At 39.1% G+C, this 22,704-nt stretch overlaps 1 protein-coding gene across 3 annotated transcripts in view; it reads right to left on the bottom strand.

The window, feature by feature from the left end:
- Positions 1–22,704, bottom strand: part of KCNQ1 (potassium voltage-gated channel subfamily Q member 1) — a 353,917-nt gene that overhangs the window by 84,043 nt on the left and 247,170 nt on the right. For all 3 annotated transcript variants that reach the window (XM_082057566.1, XM_082057567.1, XM_082057568.1), the window contains 3 exons: positions 22,356–22,450; positions 21,620–21,666; positions 20,746–20,807 (listed from right to left, as the gene is read on the bottom strand). In XM_082057566.1, coding sequence (XP_081913692.1) covers positions 20,746–20,807; positions 21,620–21,666; positions 22,356–22,450 — 204 coding nt within the window. The remainder of the gene's footprint in view (positions 1–20,745; positions 20,808–21,619; positions 21,667–22,355; positions 22,451–22,704) is intronic.

Genomic DNA, 22,704 nt, shown 5'->3' with positions numbered 1-22,704 from the left:
TTTTCTTGCTAATCATGTTGAAACCACAGTATTAGTGTCTGGAAAATGGCAGGTTTTACCTTCCCAGTAAGAGAGGCCAGCAGCAAATACCCCTTAGCAGTCTGTTAGCTCACACTCCCCAGTAGCAAAAAAACAGGACTTTCACTTTGCCTGATATTCAGAACTGGTGCGGGTTATGCCAAGACCGAGTTCACCACAAGTGAGTACAGAACACTTTCCCAGCACTGCCAATTAAATCTGTCTGAGCCAAAACAAGACAGAAAACCCCCTCTGATTCAAATTCAAACAGGACAAAAACACATGTATAAGGATGGAGTAGGAAGCACCTGGAAAAAAAGTTATGGCCGAGGTGAGCCTGGGAACAGTGGGGAAATGAGATGATAAACATGACTGAAGATGGGAGAGAGGAAAGGAAATCAACTTTCAGGCCACAGGGCTTTGGAAGAAAATAAAATCTGGTAAAAAAAATTGAGGAACACTCAGTAGAAAACATCAAATGTGGCAAAAAATAGAAAGAAGTCTTCATCCATCAAAACACCACTCCCTGTCGTAGCCTTGAAGGGAAGCCACAGTTAGCAAGGCTCCCCAGCCTCTGATGGCAGCAACGGCAAACACGTGGGGTGTGTGTCTGGCCCAATAAACCACTATTGTGGTTTATTGAGCTACTTGATTCATGCAGGCAATAGGAGTTTGGTAGAGGAGATTGGTGATTGGTAGAGGAGTCTCCAGCCAGTTGATGAGATATGACATAACCATATACTTGCATTTAATGAACCTTCTCCTTTGTTCTGATAAATTTCTGAAAATCTAGGCAGTAAGGATTTCACTGCACACTTGTGTTTTATTTTTTTTCCCCAAGCTTTCCCTGTCTCACTAGCACCCAGGATAGACAGCATTTAGAGAATTAAATAGCAGGGATGAACAAAGAACACGTTGCTTATCAGATCCTGCTTTATCCACTGAAAAAAATGTATGTGTCACATTAATTTTATTTTCTTTTTTTGTTTTCTCTACTCAATTTAAGGATATGCGTAGCTGTATTAACTTGCAAATGCATTGATTCTGTAAATGAGATGCTCCAGTTCTTAACACAACCTTTACTGAAGAAATTTTCATCATTCCCTATAGTCCCTGTGGCTTGCATCTGCTCCCATTGTATTCCATGTGAGGTACATCACAGACTCATGTAAGAATGTTACTCTACTCTCATTACTGAAGCTATTAAGTTGCATTTAATGTATTTGTGATCAAGAATGCTTCCACAACATAAGAGAATGCAGTAACTCTTTTCCCAAAACCTACTATGCCAATAAAGTTGTTAGAAATAACCCCCTATCCAAACAGAAAGGCAGAACGAGAATCCACCTATTCAAGGACTTGCCTTATCTAGCAAAGCAGTTTTATTATTCACTCACAGGCTAAATGAGTTTATTGAGGAAACACAGAGAACCCAAATCTAGGCACTTCTAAACATTAACCATAATCCCCTTTGAAAAATTAAAATGAAAATGTTTCTTCAGTAGGAGGTATTAAATGAAAAGTCTATTGACATGCTGGACAACATCACAGCAGAAAGCGACATAATAGCAGACAAAGTCAGGTTTGTGGTGCCTGCATGTCATATGCTGCGGCGCTTGCACCCAAAGGAAGAACTTGGACCTGAACAGGGTATATGCTGGGTATTCCCATACACCTTGGTCACTAGCAGGAATGCCTCACCAATGCTTTCCATCCCACTTGTGGCCACGTGCATTGTATCCTTCCTGTTGGCCACTGTTTATCACTGACCTTGTGACCCTGCACTGACTGCTTACAAGAAACAATAAAATACCAATACAATAACAAAAAAAGTGGTTTATATACTTTGACTTCTTTTTTTTCTTTACGCATTTACAAGCTGGAATAAAGGAGTAAAAGCCCGAACTATGTGACTGTCCAGATCTCAACTGGACCTGAACAGACAGCCCACAGGTTGCCTTCTAGAAATAGTTATATTACAGTATGTAGCTCAATATTAGCACAACACCTACAGCTCAGGGGCTAGGATTGTGTGATGCTACTGCCTCAGAACAGTAGCTCGATGTACACCAACCAAAGAGTGGGGGAGCTACCAAAATCAGTCAGACAAAAACCCCAAACCTTCAGCTAGAGATTGAGGATACAAGTGTCATGAGTTCCACATTTGTGCAGTTTTAATCTGGATTTTAGCCCAACGAGAGAACAGGGATAAGAAACAGATGAAGCACAATCTATATACAAGTCAAGGTATGGCAGAGCTTTAATTCCTGGAGGAGGGAGAGAAAGGCAGAAAGAGAGTATCAAGAATGATACTACAGGATACAAACATTTTAATGCAAATCCTGCTATATGTAGACAAAAGTTGTTGGGGTTTGTTTGTTTGCTTTTTTTTTCTTTTAGTCTGGAAAAGACATCTTTCAAACATAGCAGAAACACTGTTCTGATGACAAATTATATTTTTAATTTTATTATAATTGTGGTGTGTGTGAATTCAGAGCTGCTTCTCTGACAACATTTTATGTGCTTTATTGAGACAAGTAGTTATCATCCCAGAAACTGAATTATTTCCCTCTTCCCCTCCCAGGGAATTCCTCTTGGCAAGGCACTTGCAACACAAGATCAATATAATTCATTTCCTGGAGCTGCTCTGACTCGCAGAGTTTTGTAATTGTTAGACACTAAACTTGCAACCAGAGATGTAGGTAGATACATTATTGCTGAATAAACATCACTTATGTGCAAAGAAAAACTGGATGAATAATAGAATTGGGTCAGAATTCTCTGCTATAAACATGTATATTAAGTGTGTGTGTGTGTGTATATATATATGTATAAAGAAACTGCTGACACTGCACTGTGGAAAGCACTGCTAGAGCACTTTCGGTTGTTGCCAGCAATGTCACCATAAATCAGTAGGATTCTCAGGAGCAACTCTGCGGTTAACCTGTGTGAGGATACCGAACAACAGCCCATTGTTGCCACAAGAGGACTATTTCACACTGCTTGGCATCAACTTGCATACTTAGTGAACTAGATTTTTACACCTATTTTTGCTTAGCTTAAGCAGAGAACAAAAAATAATTAGTATTCCATAAAAATCAAACCAAAACAGACACCAGTCAACATCAGGAAAAACACAACACTCTCTGCCCAATGACCAGCAGTTCTCCAGCCCAGTTGTTTAAAGACAAATATTCAAACATCTTTGTATCAGATGTACTTTCGGAAAACCAGGAACTGAGAGAAAAATAGCACAAGAAATGCTTGCCTTTGGAAAGGTTCCATTGCAAGATCTATCATCTATGGACACCCTTGCAAAAATCCAGCTCAGAAAAGACTGGTGTAATAAGAGCAAAAGAAAGAGATTGCCAGGATCTGGCAAAGCCCCTGGCAACTGCAGCTCAGTGCTGCACATGGCAGCAGCCCTGGGCTCACCCCACCTCCTCGGCAGAAGCTGTCTTGAGGATCAAGTCTTTCTAAGCTCTGGAAAGGGATGTCAGTGCTACAGTTCCACTTCTCTAAAATGCCATGAATTTAATTCAGGCCTTAGCCTCATGGTTCTACCAAAACCAAGGTCTCACAAGTACTCCAAAAATGTTGGGGCCTTCATGAGTTTGCTAAATAAACCATCATTAATTCGGTGATGCTTTGTGAGTTGTGACTGATAGGGGAAGGGGTGTATGGTGCTCAGGAACAGTGAAACATCAAGCTTTCTAATATTTTAAATGTACATACTGTAAATGGCAAAGTTTAGACAGCTGCGTTGGCAGAGTTAACAAGGATGAGCTTACACACATTGACACAATTTGCAAACTTCTCCAAATCATGTGGAAAAATGGCCAAAATCAGATTCCTAGCATTTTATTTTCTTCATGATGGAATGCATTCTGTAAATTACTGCAATGAAAGAATCAAGCAGCACGCAACTGGAAACTTGCTGAAAGGCTACAGCAAACAAAAGAGGAGATGCACTTCCTCACTCATTTGATGAAAACAGGAAAATGAGATTACAAAAACACAAAGCTTCACTACTGCGTCTCTCCCAACTACAAGTTGTTACTTGAATACAATATTTCTAAGAGCATGCTTCTCCCTGTCTCAAACTGCCTGAGGCAAAGCTTCTGTAATCTGCTGGAGTAACATGTGAACGTGATTTAGTAATTGTAGAGTGACACCTTCAGTTTCAGGAAGATGGGAACGAGGTGAATCCTCTATTTGTCAAAATAGCTTTTTAAGATCCTTAATCCTCAGATTCAAGGTGCATTGCTGCATTTGCTCCCAGAAAAATGGTATATCAAGATTTTTTGCATGAGATACCATATTCCCCATGAGTATGCATGTGAACAACCAAAGCACATGAGGCTTTCTGTGAAGGAAAAGAAGATGTGGGTTGCCCTCACATCCTCTGATTCCCTGACAGCCAAAGGAACTTTGTAAGGAAAGCCAAGCGTATCCTGGGCTGCAAAGAAGCGTGGCCAGCAGTTTGAGGGCCACAAAAATGATCAGAGGGCTGGAACACCTCTTCTATGAGGACAGGTGGAGAGAGTTGGGGTTGTTCAGCCTGGAGAACAGAAGGCTCCAGGGAGACCTTACTATGGCCTTTCAGTACTTAAAAGAGGCCTATAAGAAAGACGGAGATGGACTTTTTAGTAGGGCCTGTTGTGACAGGACAAGTGGTAATGGTTTTAAACAGAAAGAGGGGAAATTCAGACTAGATATAAGGAAGAAATTTTTTACAAAAAGGGTGGTAAAATACAACAGGTTGCCCAGGGAGGTGGTAGATGCCCCATCCCTGGAGACATTCAAGGCCAGGCTGGACGGGGCTCTGAGCAACCTGATCTAGCTGGAGATGTCCCTGCTCATTGCAGGAGGGGGTGGACTAGATGACCTTTAAAGGTCCCTTCCAACCCAAACTATTCTATGATTTGCAGAAAATTTCTTCCTGTTTAGTATTTTCTGAAGTTTTGTTTTGTTTTGTTCAAGGGTGGGTATTTTGCCCCCACAAAGTTTTTAGGCATTTTGCCTGCTCAGCACTGTCTTGACACAAGGAACTGCTGGGATCTTAGAGACCCCAAGCTGATTTCATTGTTGAAAGAGTCACTCACCCTGTAGCCTTCATGTACCTTGCCTGGTTACCTTCTGACTGAATACAGATCTCTCTTTATACAGGAAACTTGAGACTCCATGGCACTGTTCCAGATGCTAAACAAAAAGAGGTTGTAAACTTTAACCAATCTGCCTCCCTACAACTAGCTACAGAGACTAATTTTCTGAAATCAAATCTTTTTGTCTGGAGACAGAACACACTTTAGAAGAGCTTTAGTTCTACAGACTTCCATGAACAAAACTAAGCCAACCTCTTCTTCTTGCCTCTGGTAAACTAGGATAATATCAGAAAGTCTTTGACAGAAGCAGTCAAATCTGAACTCTTGGAGAAAGCATCACCACCAGCACTCATAGGGGATGGATAAATCTGATGGAAAAAGGAAGATGAGAAAAAAAGGATGCAGTGCATAGTTCCCCATTGTGAGGAAAAGCCCTCTTCTCAGACTGGAAAAATAAATCCCTGGGGAAAATATGGAAACTTTTCACAGCCATCTTTTTCAATATTTTGTTTTAGAGTAATTGATTATCAATGCATAGGAAATAGCTAGGGATGACCAAATAACACAAGCACAAAAAGTCGTCATTTGTTATACTCCAATACTGCAGTGATGGATCTCTAGCAAAAATATGCAAAAAAACACTCATTAGTCAACTCCACCTCACCTGCTTTTTTCCTTCTAAATTCATGCTTGGGCAGTTTCCTGTGCCTGTATAGGAAAAGCAAAGTGTATTAGCAGCCTCAGCCTCATCCCTAATAGCATTTGGTAGAATAAAATTGGTAGCATCTACCAATTTGATACAATGAACAGAAAACAGGAACAGAAAGGTCCCTTCTAGTTACTTTCCAGTTGAAATGGCATCTTCTGTTTCTCCTTGAATGAAGCCTGATAAAACTATCCATGCTTATCTACTTCACGCTTTTATCATAACATTATCCCAAATTACAGATAATTGAGAACCTTGTTGAACTCTACTCTTTCTGTTTTCATAGAGATTAGCAAGGGTGGGTTTAGCTCTTCTGATGCTCATTGTCCTCAATGTGAAAAGCAGCTGTCTCACCAACTGTGCACAGGTAATACGACATTATATTCCTTTCCAGAGGAGAGGTAGAGGCTCATTTTTAAAGTGATACTGAGCACCCAGAGTGTCTGCCTTCACCTCTGACAACCCAGCTATTGGGAGATGAAACAGGGAGCAACAAAACTAGATCCGCCTATCTTGACTTTATTTCCCTTAGCATCACAAATTATGGAAATCGACACAGAAGAACTTGTGTCCATTGGATTGTTCTTCTAGAGCAAGTTAGTTCAGCTGACCACTATTACAGCACATGCATGGCTTTCTATTTTTTTTTCATGGAAGGTTATCGCTTATTTCTAGCTGTCCTGAGTAACCCAGTCACTCTAGCACACTGGCAGAGGACTAAAATCATGGTAGAAAAATTCACTAACAAACCACTTGGACAGTTTGGCCAAAAAAAATCTCAAATCATCCCCCACAATCATAATGCTTTTTTTTTCCTCTTTTTTTCCCCCAGTAACCTTCTTTGTTCTTAAACAACTATGGCTGTTAAAGGAATATTATCAATTTAAAAGCAAAGAATGTGTTTGTTGTTGTGTTTTTCTTCTAAAAAAGATTTCTTATATATCCAGTGGAGCTTTTTGATTCTATGCCCAGATACCTACATTACAAAATATAAGACAAAATTATAGGTACATAGTGTGCCAAGAAAATCAACCCAGCATGGCTTGCCCAGGCTTTTTGAAAGAAAGCATGCATACTGTGTCACTATTATGATTTAAAATAGCTGGGCCTCCAAAGTTATAACACTACTGTCTATAGTATAAGTTGCCTGCAGATGCCTGTAGCAGCAAGCCAACCGATTAGCTTCAGGACTGCGATGAAAGCATGACTTTGATTTCTGTTCAATTTCACAGCTCCATTTCTGTACAAAACAAACCTACGATGAAATGAAAGAAAGCTTAGCAGGAGGATGGAAATAACCTGAGTCTTTTACAATAATCCTCATCATTATTTACTATGGAATGCAAACTTCTCAGTTTCAATGGAGAGGGGGATTTTCTATGGTAAAAAAGGAGAAAATGGGGTTGCATTGTAAAAGCACTTGTGCTTCCTTTGGGTTTAAAAGAGGGGTCAGAAAAGCTTACAATTCTCTTGCTAGAGGTAAATGGTAGTCTGTATGTATGTGCACACACATTGTCTTGCCAGAGAGAGCCCTCTCGCACACTTTCAGCATTACCCTCTACCTTTTGCATCGACGAGAATCAGCACTACACCCAAGGAGCTTTTGGTTGTGCTCTGACACTTGAACAGACAATTCTTTTGGAACGGGAAAAGAATTTTAATCTGTTGGTGCTGTTGTTTTGTTTTGGTTTTTATCTTTACAGTGCCCTCCAGCTGCTTGGGGATCCAGGCTAGAAGGAAGGTTCAAACTGCTGCAAGTTCACTGACGTCAGAGGCTTCAGTACGAGCACTCACAGCCAGGAGACACGCTCCTCTCCCTCAGCCTCATCTGAGGGAGAGCTATTCAGCAGTGAGAGGAGGACCTAGAAATGACAGAGGAAGAAGATCCCTATTCCATGACTTATTGCCTGATAATTGTCAGCTGAGCTTAGCTAATACAATTTCATCCTTAACTAAACCTCTAATTAAACCAGTCTCTGACCTTACCTTCATACCACCTTCAATTTGTGTTAGATTCCTTAGATAGTTTCAAAAAGATATCTAGCTGTCTCCTAAACCGATGTGTATCATACTCTTCTAAGAGCTTCCTGGATGCTCTGCTGACCAAAATATTGGCACTATTCCTACACTTTTCCACCCGTGGCCTAAAACTAAAGCATTTGTGAACATGACCAGTACGTACAGTACTCTGCAGACATCACTTTACTCTAAAGAAATACTTATATGTCATTTAGTCATCTAAATTATTCAAAATACTCACATTTTGTGAATTAATAATAGACTTGTAAGAGTTTTGTACCAGAAGGAATCTCAAAATTATCCTGCCTGCCCCTTCCAAGGTGAGCAATAACTTCCTCCAGAAGAAACAGTGATCAAAACATCACACTTTTTAAAAAAAAATAATACTGTGTATGGAGCAACTGCATTTTTCTGGACTTACATTTAACCCAGTTTACCTCTAATAATTCATCTTAGTAACTGGTTTCCTTTTTTTTTTTTCTTTTCCCCCTCACTACCATCATACTACAAAACAGCTGAATTCACATTTTTTGGTGAAGATTTCTCAAGTTCCTTACTGTTGGATTTTGGTTTTTTTTAGAGTATTACTCTATCTACTAGTTATTTATCTAGCATAGAAAATACCTGTGTTTTGATTTGTTACTGCTGTAACAAATGTTTTTGTTTTATGTTTACACAAATCTTCCAGGCTAGAACATAATTTTACTGTTTGGTATTGATAATATCCAAATTCCAGCACCACTGGAAAACAGAAAAGTCTCATCTTAAACGCGTGACAGGGCCAGAGCTCAGAGAGCTCACAGCCCAGACGAGCCCCCAGGCTTCACTCAGAAGTCAAGAGGGTTGAGGATACCTATTCAGGTTTACAATACTGTTCAAAGCTGTGGAGAAATACAGGGCAGCTGGAGAGAAAAATGAACTTAAATTATTATCAAGTGGGGACTGGACTAATTTCATTACATTATAACGTTTCTGCACAGCAAAGAGGCCATAGATCCCAAAGACTTCAACTCCCTGAGTGCAGCTCTGTGCCTCTGAAGACAGAACAATTTTATTTTCTTTAAGTTTTTCCACCTCACCCATCAGTTTGATGCTTATTTGTTTCACAGTTCTTAATTAGCACAAACTTTTCTCAGGAGGAGTATGGGGAGTGTACGGATGGGGAACTTCAGTGTGGAAAAATTCAGGTCAATTGTTTTTAAGGCTTCATTTCACAGTATAATTCACCCTACATAACAGGTAGCTCTTTGAGTAATATTATGAATGTAACGGTGACTGATATATCTAATGAGGTATCTAATGCCATGCAATGAAAACAAAATTGTGAAGGCTGCTGCCTTCCTCAGCTCATCTTGCAGCCCTTCCACAAGAAGTGGGAAGAAAAGACGCCAATCCTGGCGTCATCAAAACCAGTGAAGCATTCATGAACAACTGCTATGCACGTGTTCACTGATAATAAAATACCAAAGGGACAGGGAGAAAAAAAGGAACTTGGACTTAGCACAAAATAATATATATCAAGCTAGGCTCTCTGGATTTATCGCAACTAACATAACCAAAAAACTCACTCCACATCAATCATAAAAGAGTTCTCATTCTGTTTCAGGTCTGATGTCATGATCTGTAACAACTGAATTTGTACAGCCAGTGCACAGAAAACAAAATGAAGGTGACCTTGTTTGAAGGACAATCACGGGCCTTTTGGTTCTGAAGGGTAGCATAATTAACTGATCATCCTCTTCCTCTCCATTCTCTATGCAAAGGAAATTACTTTCCACTGTTTGTTTTTTTTTTTTTTTTTTTTTTTTTTTTTTTTTTTTCCTAGCTGCCATGAGATTCAGAAATTCCTCCACATGGACATTCAGAGGACTTGGATTCAAAACCAGGTTTGTCAACCACTATCTTGGAGCAGCCTGTGAACGACCCATTCATTCTGAGCACTGGTTACAATCAAAAATGTGTTGCACAGATAGCTGAACCAGTGCTGCCTGTGCTAAAACCAGAAACAGCTGGACCTTGCAAAGTATCATGCTCAAGCTAAAAAGCCATGCAAGCATGCAGTGCCTCCCAAATGCTGCTCAATGCATCTCTGGGACCCGGCCCAGTGAGCGTGCAGTGCACCAAGCTAGAGGGAAGAGCTAGAGGTCAGTGCTATAGCAGAAACTGTTGCTTTTTTGCATCAGTGAATAAATAGGCACTGCAGTCCTCCCCAGTCACATCTCCTACCACAATTCTTCTAAGAGTTCTTGGCAGCATCTCTGTGGGACTGATTATTCAACCTCAAAGCGTAATGCAACACGAAGGAAACACAGAGGTAGAGGATCCCTGACTATGGCTCAGCCAGTCTCTTTTTGAGAAGTAGCAAAAATTATTCTTGCCCATTTCCTCTCCTGTAAAACTCCTCTAGTTGAAACTCTCTAGAAAGTTGGGAGTAGCAGAATAAAGGCTTCCTTCAGTACCCTGACAACCACAGACACTGGTGGCACAACTGGAAAAGTTCCAGAAAACTTCAGCTACGATGAAGCAAGGACTCCAAGCTGACATTTTGAATACATTTTACTTTTGGGGTTTTTGTTTTGACTGCCGCATTTGGCAGGATTATTATACACTATAATCAAGCCAAGTCAGATGCCTTTGTCACTAACATGAACTAGAGTGGCACAACTAATACTCACATATCTGACTAACCCAGGACAGGTACAACAACCAGAGATGAAGAACTGTCAAAAAATCTGCATGAAGCTGAAGCAAATAGGAGGAAAATCACATGTGAATGGTGGCTCCATTGTGAAATGATAAAACAGAAAAAGGACAGCCCAGGCAGGGCAAAGAGCCAACCCACACTTGGATTGCTAGACATGTACAAACACAGCCATATATATAGATGTAACTTCTATTGTCAACATATTTTTAAATAGAGATAATTTTAGAATATTTATAAGGCTGTACACTTTCAGTTTGGAAGCAATGTATTTATTCACTCCTTTTCTATGGCTGGGCAAAGGGCAGTATTTATTAAGCGCAGTGTCTGACAAAACCTTTAGTGCTGTTAATCACACCAGCTTCCTTGATATATTAAGGCTATTACGACTTAACTAGATAAAGATGCATGTTGCTAAGTGAATCACCTCCTATCTGTCTAATGGAAACCAAGTGTTGATTTAAGTGGAGTCATCTGTTTAAAAAAGAGAGAGAAAGAAACTGAAATAAACCCAAGATTAACAGATGTCAGAGAAAGGTCAACGGCAAGCAATATTGGATCCAAGACTTTTAAAATAGAAGCTCACATGAATATTTGAACTCACTTGAATATTTTTCTCTGCTTGACTGTGCAAATATAGTGTTTAATATAATTTGTTTAGCTTCAAATATTACATGCATAATTATCTATACATAGGACATTTTCTGTGTCATGTAAGCATGTTGAGTCCTGTCTACCCCTAAGCTCTTGGGCTACAAAATAATATTAATAGACTAATTTCTAATGATTTAAAATCTAACATCTAAAATAGTCCCAGTACATTTATATTGGCTGGGCTGGTGTGGTTTATGTGTTTATATATGCTGTTCTCAAGTACTGGATGGTTTTAGTATTAATGGGCTATGATTATGTTGAACACTGCACTAGCCAATGTAACTATTTAAAACTAGAGAGGCTTTTAAACACAATAACAAAAAGGAATGCTGATGTGTGGTTAAGTCCCAGACATGGCTTAAGTTCAATTCCTGGCTGTGCCACAGGTGCCACTGTGATACCTCGGGCAAGTCACTTCCCACATCTTAATTGTAAAAGAGGGAAACAATATTTTCTTCTCCCTTCCTTTCTCTATTTTGTGTTTTCAGTCTGTCAGAGCAGGAGCTCTCATGCTATGATGAACACGCTGAAGCTACCACAAAGAAATTCCATCCTAAAGGGAGGCAGCTCATCAGAGCATCATGCCCACAGCACGCAAGGGCAATCCTGTTCTGCTGGGCTGGGCTGCTGGCTGGAGCTGAGCAGGGATAGCACCAGTTACCTGGGGACAGATGGGTTCACAGCCCTGCACTAACTGCTGAAACAGTGGGATACTCTGAAGATGTGTAAAAAGTCATCATGGTCATATTTGTTCCAGATTTTTATAGAATTAGTGCAAACCTTCATTTTCCTATTGTAAGATGAATGGTGGTTTTGTCAGAACCCCAGCGGGTAGGATGCAGGAACAGAGAAGGATTTGAGGAAACTATATTTACCATTCTGGTTTCCTGAGCCCTAGGACAGGTAGGTATACTTGGAACCACGTGTTCATATTCTATATTTTATTGACTGCCTATTTTTCTTTCTTATCTTCCCTCTGACTCCTGTTGCCCTAAGCAGGAGTCAGACAGCAAAGGCTCCTTCTTCTATTTATCTTCCTGCAATCTAAGTAGCATAGGATCATTTCTGTTTTGCAATTTTTATTTGGGGCAGGGGAGAAACAGATAGGGTGAGAGAAGGTATGGACTTTGCATCTCTGTAAGAAGGGGAATATGCCTTCCTTTACTCTGAATCTTTTCCAAGAATGTTCCAAGAATCTGTTCCAAGATTCTAACTTGAAAAGACTGCAGTCTGAATAAAGTCCTTTCAACTCTATGCGCTTTCCTTCCCTGATATTCAACTGCAAGTGAAAATAAAATATTTTAATTCCAGCGAGATCACTTTGACAAGTAACAATTTCAACTTTGATGCATCTAACATCAGTAAAGGTTCATCCTAGTGTATCAAAATCTGAATTTGCCATTTATGTTAAAATGTTATTTGGTTGCTCATCTGCAACACGCACACACACAAAATGAAGTGATGATCATACAGTCATTTATTTGAATTTAACCTATTAAAAAAAGACAAATAAAAGTCTTCTGTGTAGCACACTGTGCACACGTGTTGCTAACTTAAATCCTTTTTCTCTGATCCACTCTACAGGGTGTTTAGTCCATACAACTGTTCCACATTTTGTCTCGGCATATTCACCATGCATTTCCAGCCCACATCAAATGTAAACAGCCTATGCACAAGAGTGATGGAGGCTACATTTCAAATCTTGCTTGGGTTTATCTTTGAATGCCAGACAAAATAGGCTTTATGTGGTTTAATAAAAGATCAAGTCATCTCAATTTGCAGACCTTGCATCCACTTGCATATCTACTCAAAAACACAAACAGCTAATTTCCAAACAAGCAATTAATCTTACGATTGTTTGAAAGATTATCAGCTGGTAACACATTATGTCATTCTTCCATTTTCCCCCCAAATTCCTAGATTTTATAGGATATATTGCACGTTACCTAAAATTCCTATTTCACTTTTGCCTTTTTACTTTTCATAAAATATGTAGAGCATCACAGATGACTGCATGTGACTTAATGAACAGAACTTGATTAGTCATTGCTTTTTGAATACTAGCACAGCAACTGAGTGTGAGCTTGAACCACCTTCAGACACTTTGCTTTAGAATAAAGATAATATTTTGTCTTGCTTAACTTTATTTTACAGCATTGAGGAAGTGTATACTCTCGATCCTTAAAAATAAGCCAATGATCATCAGTATCCTCACCAACTGTGGCTAATCATATTCAATGCCAGATTTGTTTTTTCAATATAATCACTTTTCCTCTGATAGACACTTCAGAAACAGGCCACAAAACATCACAATAGCTTGTAACACTGGTCTGTAGGCCAGGTTTGTAACTGTATCTAAGCTACTGCACCTAGAAAATATCCTACAGGTTATGGATACTACACAACACTGTGTATATTGAGCAATTCCAAAATTAACACAGAAATTGATTGTTTTTCATTTGTGCTGTGGTAGGATCTAATTAACTTCAAACAGATAACAATGTTATTCCAAAGACCTTACAGTCTGTGGGCTCTGTGGGTGCCCCATCCAGGAGCCAGCAGCTGTGTACAACAACCCAGCATAAAAAGGGCCATACTGAACAAAACCAAAGTTTATCTGCCCCACTTACCTTGTTTCTAGTACAAAGTTTGTGGCAGAGTCTTAAAAAAAAAAAGAGTGCCATAAAGCACATATACAAAAAAATCATACTTTTATGTTTTTACCAAGTTATCTCTGAGTACTATTTAAAGTAACTGGAGTTTAGATACAGATACCCTGTTTAACAATCCTCAAGTGAGCCTTTCTCCATGACTTTGCCTAATCTCTCTCAGTTTGTTTCTACTCCAGCTACCAAAGCTTCTGGCAGCAGTGACTCCTACAAGCAACTGGGTTTGGTTTTCTTTTTTACCATGTATGCCTGATAATTTAATTTTACTGTAGCTGGGGAGACGGGAAGCATTGGATACCAGAAATTGAAATCTGCAGGTTTTTTTTTGTTTACCCACTGCAATATTAACAGATCGGTGAGAGAAAAGCTATTACAATTTAAGGCTGCCTAATGACCTAGATTGATGAAGGATGTGCTTAGTTGTAGTCCAATTTATAGAAAACGGGCATCCTCCATCACTAAGATCAGCACTGAAATTGCTTCCGTATGCTTGTACTTCAGCATCTGGAAAAAGACTAAGGATTAAATTAATAGGGATACTTAATCTTCCATATGTCTCTTAATATTCCTCCACATCCCCCAGGTTATTACTTCTGCGTTATTGCAAGAACTACATACAAGATGAGTAACTCCTTGATGGTGGTTCTTTTGATTTTGATTATATCTTTTAAAGTTTCCAACCAAACTCCAAGTTTTTAGTTATGTTTCTAGGTATCAGGCAAGCAAATCCTCACACGTCTATTGCAGAAACTGCCGCTATTCAATACCTGAACTGCCTAGTGCATGTTCAGCCTGCAAAGTGCTGAAAATTTCTGTGCCAGACACTTTCCAAAGCCATCTCTTCCAACTGATGATTTATGGATCTAACCATGGTTTCCAGCACTGACCAGAAAGTCAGATGGTTGTTTGACAGTCTTTTACCATCAATTTTTCAACATCATTATTCAATTAAAAATAAAGTCAAAATGTCCCTGCCCATTGCATACTGATGTGCAAGGCGGCCATCACCAGTCAAAGCCTTTTTTGATGTTTGCATTAATTGCTATGTTACACCAGGAAGCAGAGTAACTGTTCCCACAGGCTATAGAATGTCATTAAAAATAGACAAAAAGCCCACCAAGGTCTGATCCTATGTTAGGTAGGATATTTCATTTAAAACTGCAAGACTGGCCACATACAAAGAATTCTTTTAGGTGAACAAGCTGCCAATGTGAAACCTGGTATTTGTGAACCCAGGAAGAGGTAGATGAGGAAACACTTTCCTAAGTAAAATGCTAAACTACCTAATATATGTTCTTACAATTACAAATATAGAGCATCCAATAATGACACACATTTATGTACAGATCTATACTTCTGTTTATGAGAGAAATGCTGTCATGTAAGCAACATGTCTGTGTTACTGAGCAAAACTGTATCACAACAACCAAAAGACAAAAAATCCTCTGGAAGGCATACATCTCTGATAAAGCTCAATGCTTTAAGGAAGGCTGATGAAGGAAGGTTGAAATATTGGCTCATTGAGGTTACCTTATGTTTTGGTTAAAAAGTCAGCTTCACAGCCTGCTGGGTCAAAGAAAAGACTCCCATCAGCTTTAAACGGGTTTTGGAGTCTGTCCTAAACCTTTCTGCATTGGATGGGCTGGGAGTTCATGCCATGATTAAATTTAACTGGTGATACAATGAAATTTATTAACGTGACAGGGGAATTCCTCTGCAATGTATAGCTCAAGTTCATATATGTTTTTAGCAAACCAACAGGAGAAATAAGCTAGATATAAAACCTTTTTGCAATAGGGAAGTATTGGTTGATTAGAAAGCAAGAGCAGGAAACAAAAAGTGTAAAATCAGAAACTGGACCTAGACTTATCAATAGTCATTCTCTTCATCTGGACTGCACTTAACAGACTTCCAGCCAAACTCATTGCCAGTACACATATGGATAGAATCAATGCTCTGGTGAAACAATTAAGGAAAATTATTTAGCCAGAAGAAAATGCCATACCGCACATATAAATGTTGTAACATACAGGTCTCTACCACTATTTGAAAGCCACCTCAAATAGCCTTTGCACTTATTTATCCTTTGAAGTTCCATACTTAGCATTCACAGTGAAAAATGTTTCAAATATTTATCATATCCTTAACAGTTTTAATGAACAGGGGATCTATACATTTGATAATCAAAGACATTGTAGATCAGTGAGAGAAAACCAAATCACAATAACCAGAACTCAAAAGAAATGTACAAACAAGATGAATTCCTTTCAGTTTTGGTTTCCAAAATCAGTTCAGATTTCCAGTAGGGAACTCAAGAAGCATGGTAGCATCTATTTTAGGGTAGATGTGTTCACATGATAGATTTGTTTTTAACAGATTTTAAAAGTGGTGCAATCTGCTTTTAAAGTAAATCTGTGAAAGAAGTTAAATGATTCTTAGTTCAGTGCTGTGCTGCATGTTTGAATTTCTCCATGTTGCTCAGGTTGTTTAGTACTAGTCAGAACACAAGGGTTCACATTTTCAGCTGTTAGCATGCAAGATGTGCATATGCTTGGAATGAATATTGTCTTGCAGAATCGTTGGACTCACATTGAAAGACACATTCTTCACTGCTACATACCTTGCATTTAAACAGAAATCTCCATTTAAATCTCTACAACTTAAAACATAGCAGTAGATAGCATCACTCCTACTGTTCCATGTAGCTGAAAAAGACTACTATAAGATGTTAATTGTGACCTTGGTAATACTGATAATAAATCTGTACTTACTGTCAGGTACAGGAATAATTCTGAGTATACGGGACACCCATAAAATTGCTTTGGATTGCTATAACTATTCTTAAAAGGGAGAATTTAAAGTGTCTGAATCATTGCAGAAGGTTAAGTCCTATTTTTAAAATAACAGAGAAGAGAACATAATGTCTACTGTTCAGAATTATTTTTAAACTTTTTTTTGTAAATCTCTACTCTGGGAGGTCCACAGGCAGAACCTACAGGCATCTGGGGGAGCCTGATATGTAGGCACAAAAGCTTGACGAGAGTCCAGGGACCACTGATTTTAGCCCTAACTATAAATTCCCGATGATTTAATGCAGTGCCTGTATTTAAGACTGAATTATCTTATGGCAGCCAAGCACCAAGTCTGGCTGACTACCTGAACAATGCAAGCTGCCCCTGTTATATCTAAATCAGTGGTTGGTAAAAGGCTGAAAAAGAACAGATCAATTTATTCTAAAAAATTAGCACTACAGTTATTTATAGCCAAGCTAAAATTAAAGCAGTGAAAAGAAAAGTGGAGATGTGGCACACAGAGGTTCTGGAGTGCACTGCGGGCTTGCTCCCGGCCAGGCACACCCAGCACTAAACCACCGGCACGCAGCGATCCCTGCGTGAGGATTAGCAGCTGTGCCTCTCTGCAAAAACTGGTTTTGATTTTGACTTTGGTAGCAAGCCAGCAGTGGCCAGGTTTCTTGAGGGTAGGCTGACTAGTCATTCACAGACGTTTCAGGATAAAAAGAGAGAAGGCTGGTCACCGCAAATGAATTGATTTGCTGCTGTAATCCTGCTCAACAACATTCTCTGAAGGACTGGACCGGAGTACACACATGCACACACTTAGACCTTTGCTGCTGAGCGGGGTTTGTGAGCTCAGCCCGGGCACCACACACCAGTAGTTCCATGGCCTCTGGACCAAAGCTGGCTGGTGCACTGACAGACCGGCTGCGGGCACGGTGGGTGCTGTGACTGCCCGCACGTGGCAAAACACCTTTAGGGGAACATGGCATTTGCTACCCTCAGCTCTGCAAGCAACAGGGAACAATGGCAAAGCCAAAATGTGCTGTGACTGCATGTTGGACTGTAACTTCTTTTCACAAAGGACTATCAGGTTGTGCAGTTTCTAGTTACGTTTACAAAACCACCTTTTCAGGTGGCCAAAACAAAAAAATCGTTTGGGGAGGAATCTGCAGGAAGGCTCCTGCAAGAGTGATTCATCCCTCTGGCTTTTGCATATTAGAAAACAATCTTTAGTTACATTATCACAAACTGTATATATTACATGGTAAAAGTTTCACTCAGTGCAGAAGATGACTAGACTCTACAGAGACCTCCCGCCTCCCTAGTAAACATGTTCCTAAATTTAAAAGAAGAAAATGCTATTTTTTGCTGTTTTCAATACTTGGAAATCATAATTCCTGTCAAGATACTGCTGTTTGAGCATTTTATTTTTAAAATGTCCCTTTCAGGTTCCGTTCCTTCTGTACAGCCAGTCACACGTGTGCCTCTAGAGCAGGCGTGTCAAACTCATTTTCACCAGGGGCCACATCAACCTCACAGTTGCCTTCAAAGAGCCAAATGTAATTTTAGGGCTGTATAAATGTAACTACTTTAGAGCATGTTTGCTTGTGCCACATGTACAAGAGCTTTGCAAAGGTGACATGATGTCCCCGAAACACAATTAAATACCCTTGAAGGCAGAATTAACTTTATTTGCAAATGCTTCTCCAGTTACAATCCACCTCCACAAAAGCCTATAGGAATACACATAAAATTGGATTCTGCCTCTGTGACGGCATAAGTAGAAGCATCCGAATGCTGAAAAAATGAAAGGTCAGGGTTTCTTCTCTTTCTGCTTTAACACAGACTTTCTGACAACTGTACACCAGCCTCCTGCTGCAACAAGCACACTAATGATCACTGAGAAAGATCTATTAGAAGACCTGGCTTATTTCTGTGGTGTGGGAAGTACCGTGTAACTTCTTGCTGCAGGAGTGTCCACGTAATTTCAGAAGGCTATGGCTCATTTTAAAATGACATAACAGGCATTTTTGAAATGCACAAAAGGTGGTCAGATGCTGACATGAGCCTGCAGCACTGAAAATCTCTCCTTCAGAAGCCCATGACTCAAAACTAATTCACAAACCAAATTAGATGCAACTGTTTAAAATATGCAGTCACCTTAAAAAACAGTTGATGTAAATATCCTTCATATAGTGCTCAGCTCAGGAAGGATTTAGTTGTATGCTGAAAGCATATCATGTACTGTATGCCTCATGAGAATGAGAAGGCCGATCTCTGAGAGCAAAAATACCAAAAACCTCGCTTTTGGCAACCATCTGCAGCAAAAATGTGATTTCAGCATTGCCTCTGTGTTGTTATGTATACCACTATTTGCTGAATCCAACCGAAATTCTCTATTTTTAGCCTTTCAGCTACTTTCAGATAAAATTCCTGCAGATAGGACTAGCTGTATAGGGCAGATAACATACAGCTCTGAAACCACAGATGACCTCATGCAACTGCAAAGAAAGAAGGGTCTGTTACTTAAAACAAGGCTAAAATTTAACCCAGCTATACTAAAATTAAACAGGGAGTGTTTTACAGTCCCACTACAAGACATAAAACAACAGTCACTGTAAATTCACGGTGTACTTATTTGTAAGGATGTAAAAAGAGTAATTAATAACCGGCAAACAGCTTATCTTTGAGCCAGTACAACACTGAAGCTTTCCCAGGCTCGTTGGAGATTTTACAAATAGCACTAAGAAGCTATTTTAGCTGTCATTTGAGAATTATTTGTCCAAACTGAAAAGTCATTGCTCTTTGTCACAAGTCACAAGACCTTTTTTAGTGTTCCACACTTTTAGTTGACATTATGGAGAGAAAATAAATAAACGTATTCCAAACTTTCTGGAAAGGGCTTCCATGTGTAACACCATTTACCAGCCACAGATCCAAGCGAGCACTGCACAGTGATTCTTCTTCGTGCAAAATGCACTGTACCTTCCTACCTTTCTGTGTGTCACCCCATACGCCAAAAGGCACCTGTTACCTTCAAAATGCCATTTACTTCCAATAGATTTAAGTATAGTTCTGAGTACTATCATTTAAGTTTTTAAGGAAAAATATGTAAGGAACGCATATTTCACAAGTGAATCAATACAGACAGGGTGTTCAATTTGTGTCCTTTGGGATCTGTTGCTCACACCTCTTTTGGTTTGCAGAATATTTGCTGGATATTTCTTCAGAACAAATTCTTCATGATGTTATCACATACTTCCAGTTGTGGAAGAAACAATCTGAAACCTCCTTAATATCAAATGAACAGTTTAGATGCAGGAGTGAAATAATCCTAAGGTAAAGGAATTCTTTCACCCCCTCACCAAATCACTATAAGAGACCAGTAAAGGCTTCAAACCATTTCCCTTAACTCTCCCATTCTTTGCTCAATACCAATACAGGCAAATGTATATTTTCTAATGACTACATAACCTCTACCTGTCATCTAATTTTTCAAGCACAGCCAGCTTGTGACTATTGAAATAAAGGGTTACAAAGCACTTAACTGTTAATTTGAGATTATAGAACTATTCTGATTTTTTTCTGGCTTCACGTCGCTTGAAAGAAGAAAATCCATTTGTCATAATGAATGAAAACCAGGACAGAACAAGGTTTGCTCTCGCTCTCTCTAGGGAATTGTAGGTGGAGTTATATAAACAACAGAGCAAGGATCAAAGGGAAATCTTAGGGAGTGTAAAATATTGAGGTATTAAAGGAACGGAGCCTTTTATCTATTGTGGAGGAAGGAAGTAGAGCATTGAGACATGTGTAATATATACAACTAAGAATCAAAACCCAAGTGAGTCCCAAAAGAGACTGAAATCAATTAAAGTCTGTTTTTTTCTTATTCTGTTAAAACGACAAGAAAGAACCAGAAGTGCAATCCACAACAAAAATTAAACTCCAACACCTGGAAAAGCTAGGTTCAAATTCAACTCTATTTTAAACTGAATTTTTCCCCACATCCTATGAAACAAGCACTGTTCCATCACAGACCGTATCCCTATTCACTGCCAGATGAACTGAGGCTTACCTTGTCCTCTACTCTGTTCAGCCTGGCACCAATCGTGTTATTCCCTCGATCTTTGCTTTTTTCTGTGGAACAAGAAACATTTTCAAATTAATATATGGTAGTATAACAAAATAGCAGCAAGCCACAAAAGGGTGTGTTTAACTAGCCCACCAACACAGTGTAACTGAACACCTTTGCCAGGGTAGTTCTATTGCTTAAAAAGGCTTTTTGTTTCTTTTTATAGCATTACCCATGCCATGACTTTTAAGAGCCCTTATGTTTAAGGCACTTTCAAACTTAGTTTTATGTTTTAACCTAGGAGAACAAAACTGTTCCCAATTTAGTTAATATGTTTTAATTGCCATTAAAAAAAATCTGCCACTATGCAAAAGACTCTACGGCCAATTTGAACAATGCATTTGGTAACATTTTATCCTTCTTCTCCCCGTTCCCCCAATACTGTATGGACAATACTGAAAAATTACATTAACAGAGAGTTTTGATTAGTCAGACCCCCAAACAAACTTAGTACTTCCTGCTCCTTTTCCAGTCTCTTTTCAAAGGTATTGAAGCTCTATGTGAGTATTACTTATTTCGTAAGAACTCTGTAATCATTGCATACAATTTTATTGAAAATATGGTAAGTCTTGGAGAGATTAGAGCCAACATTTTGAAAACTTCAGTGAAAGTAGGTGCTTTAAATATCTAAATAAGAACAACCCTATTTTAAAGTTGTTGATGATTAAATATTATTGTGGTTGCCTAAACTTCAGACCGCAACTGGTTGGCACTGTTTAAAAGTTTGGCAACAAAATAAGAAGTATTTTAACAAGTATTTTCCATTAATTACATCTTCAGCAAATTAACTTTAGACACATACTTCACATTAACTTACCTGAGACAGAGATAAAAAGAGATGGCTTCCCTATGGATTGGTCCAACCTATAAAACAAAAAGAATCATTTTTAGTTTTTATTGTATCAGCCTGAACCAGCATCTTCCCCTTCTGTAGCTGGAGGGGAAAGACCTCTTCACAAACAAGCAAAGCGAAGTTCAAGTAGTTCTGGTTTGGCCTGTAAGTTGCTTTGGGCTAAGAATAGCTTGAAATAAAAAACAAAACGAAACTAAACAAAATGAGATTAGATTTAGATTGGTCTTTAGCTTCTTTAAGCACTGTGAAGTGTTACTGTGCCCCTTGCTTTTCCACACAAACAGCATTGTTTCTTCTTTTCCTTGTTCTTCCACCGCTTACTTGTTGCATCTATCACTCTTAGTTTGCTCTTAAATGCAATTCCACCACAGCAGGTGACAGTATTTCACGTATAATACAGTCCCAAACATATAGGGATTACAGTGTATAGTCAAAGCTAGCAGAGACTGAAGGGACTGAACATGTAAGTATAATGAAAAGTTTAAGTTCCAGCCATCAGATTTTTAAGCTCTTTGCCTTTTCCTTCCCGTGTAAAAACTTTACTTGAACGCCATTTTATATTCTGCAACTTTGCACAGTCCTACCAACATGACATGCGTAATCCTCTCAGCTTTTGATTCCCGGTCCCAATCACTGACTTATTTACAAGTATCTCTCTGCTGCTGTTTACAGATACAGACACCGAACTTTACTGACATACCTCCTCTGTAACTCCTTGATTCGCACCATCAGGTTGAGGTGACCCTGAGAATACTGCTCAATAACATCTCGGACATCATAGGGCTTTCTGGCTTGCTGTAAAATAAAAAACAAAAAACCATGCCTTTAAGCCACAAGGATGTAGGAATAGTCTGTGGCAATATCGATTTTTTCCAAGAGTAGACAGTAAGTTCTTTCAAACCCTTTTAGCACTGTGTAAACATTTGAAATATTTTTATTGTTGCTATGGTCATACATTTTTTGAGGAGTAATCATGACAGTTCTGATTTCATCCACCTTTTTATTACTGCAGGTCCAAGTGTCTTTCAAGGAGTAATAGTTTTAAAATA

The sequence above is a fragment of the Streptopelia decaocto genome, assembly GCF_964273445.1.
Source record: "Streptopelia decaocto genome assembly, chromosome: 7".
NCBI classification, from domain to species: domain Eukaryota; kingdom Metazoa; phylum Chordata; class Aves; order Columbiformes; family Columbidae; genus Streptopelia; species Streptopelia decaocto.
The sequence above is the reverse complement of the archived record's forward strand: the minus strand, read 5'-3'. Positions and strand labels throughout refer to the sequence as shown.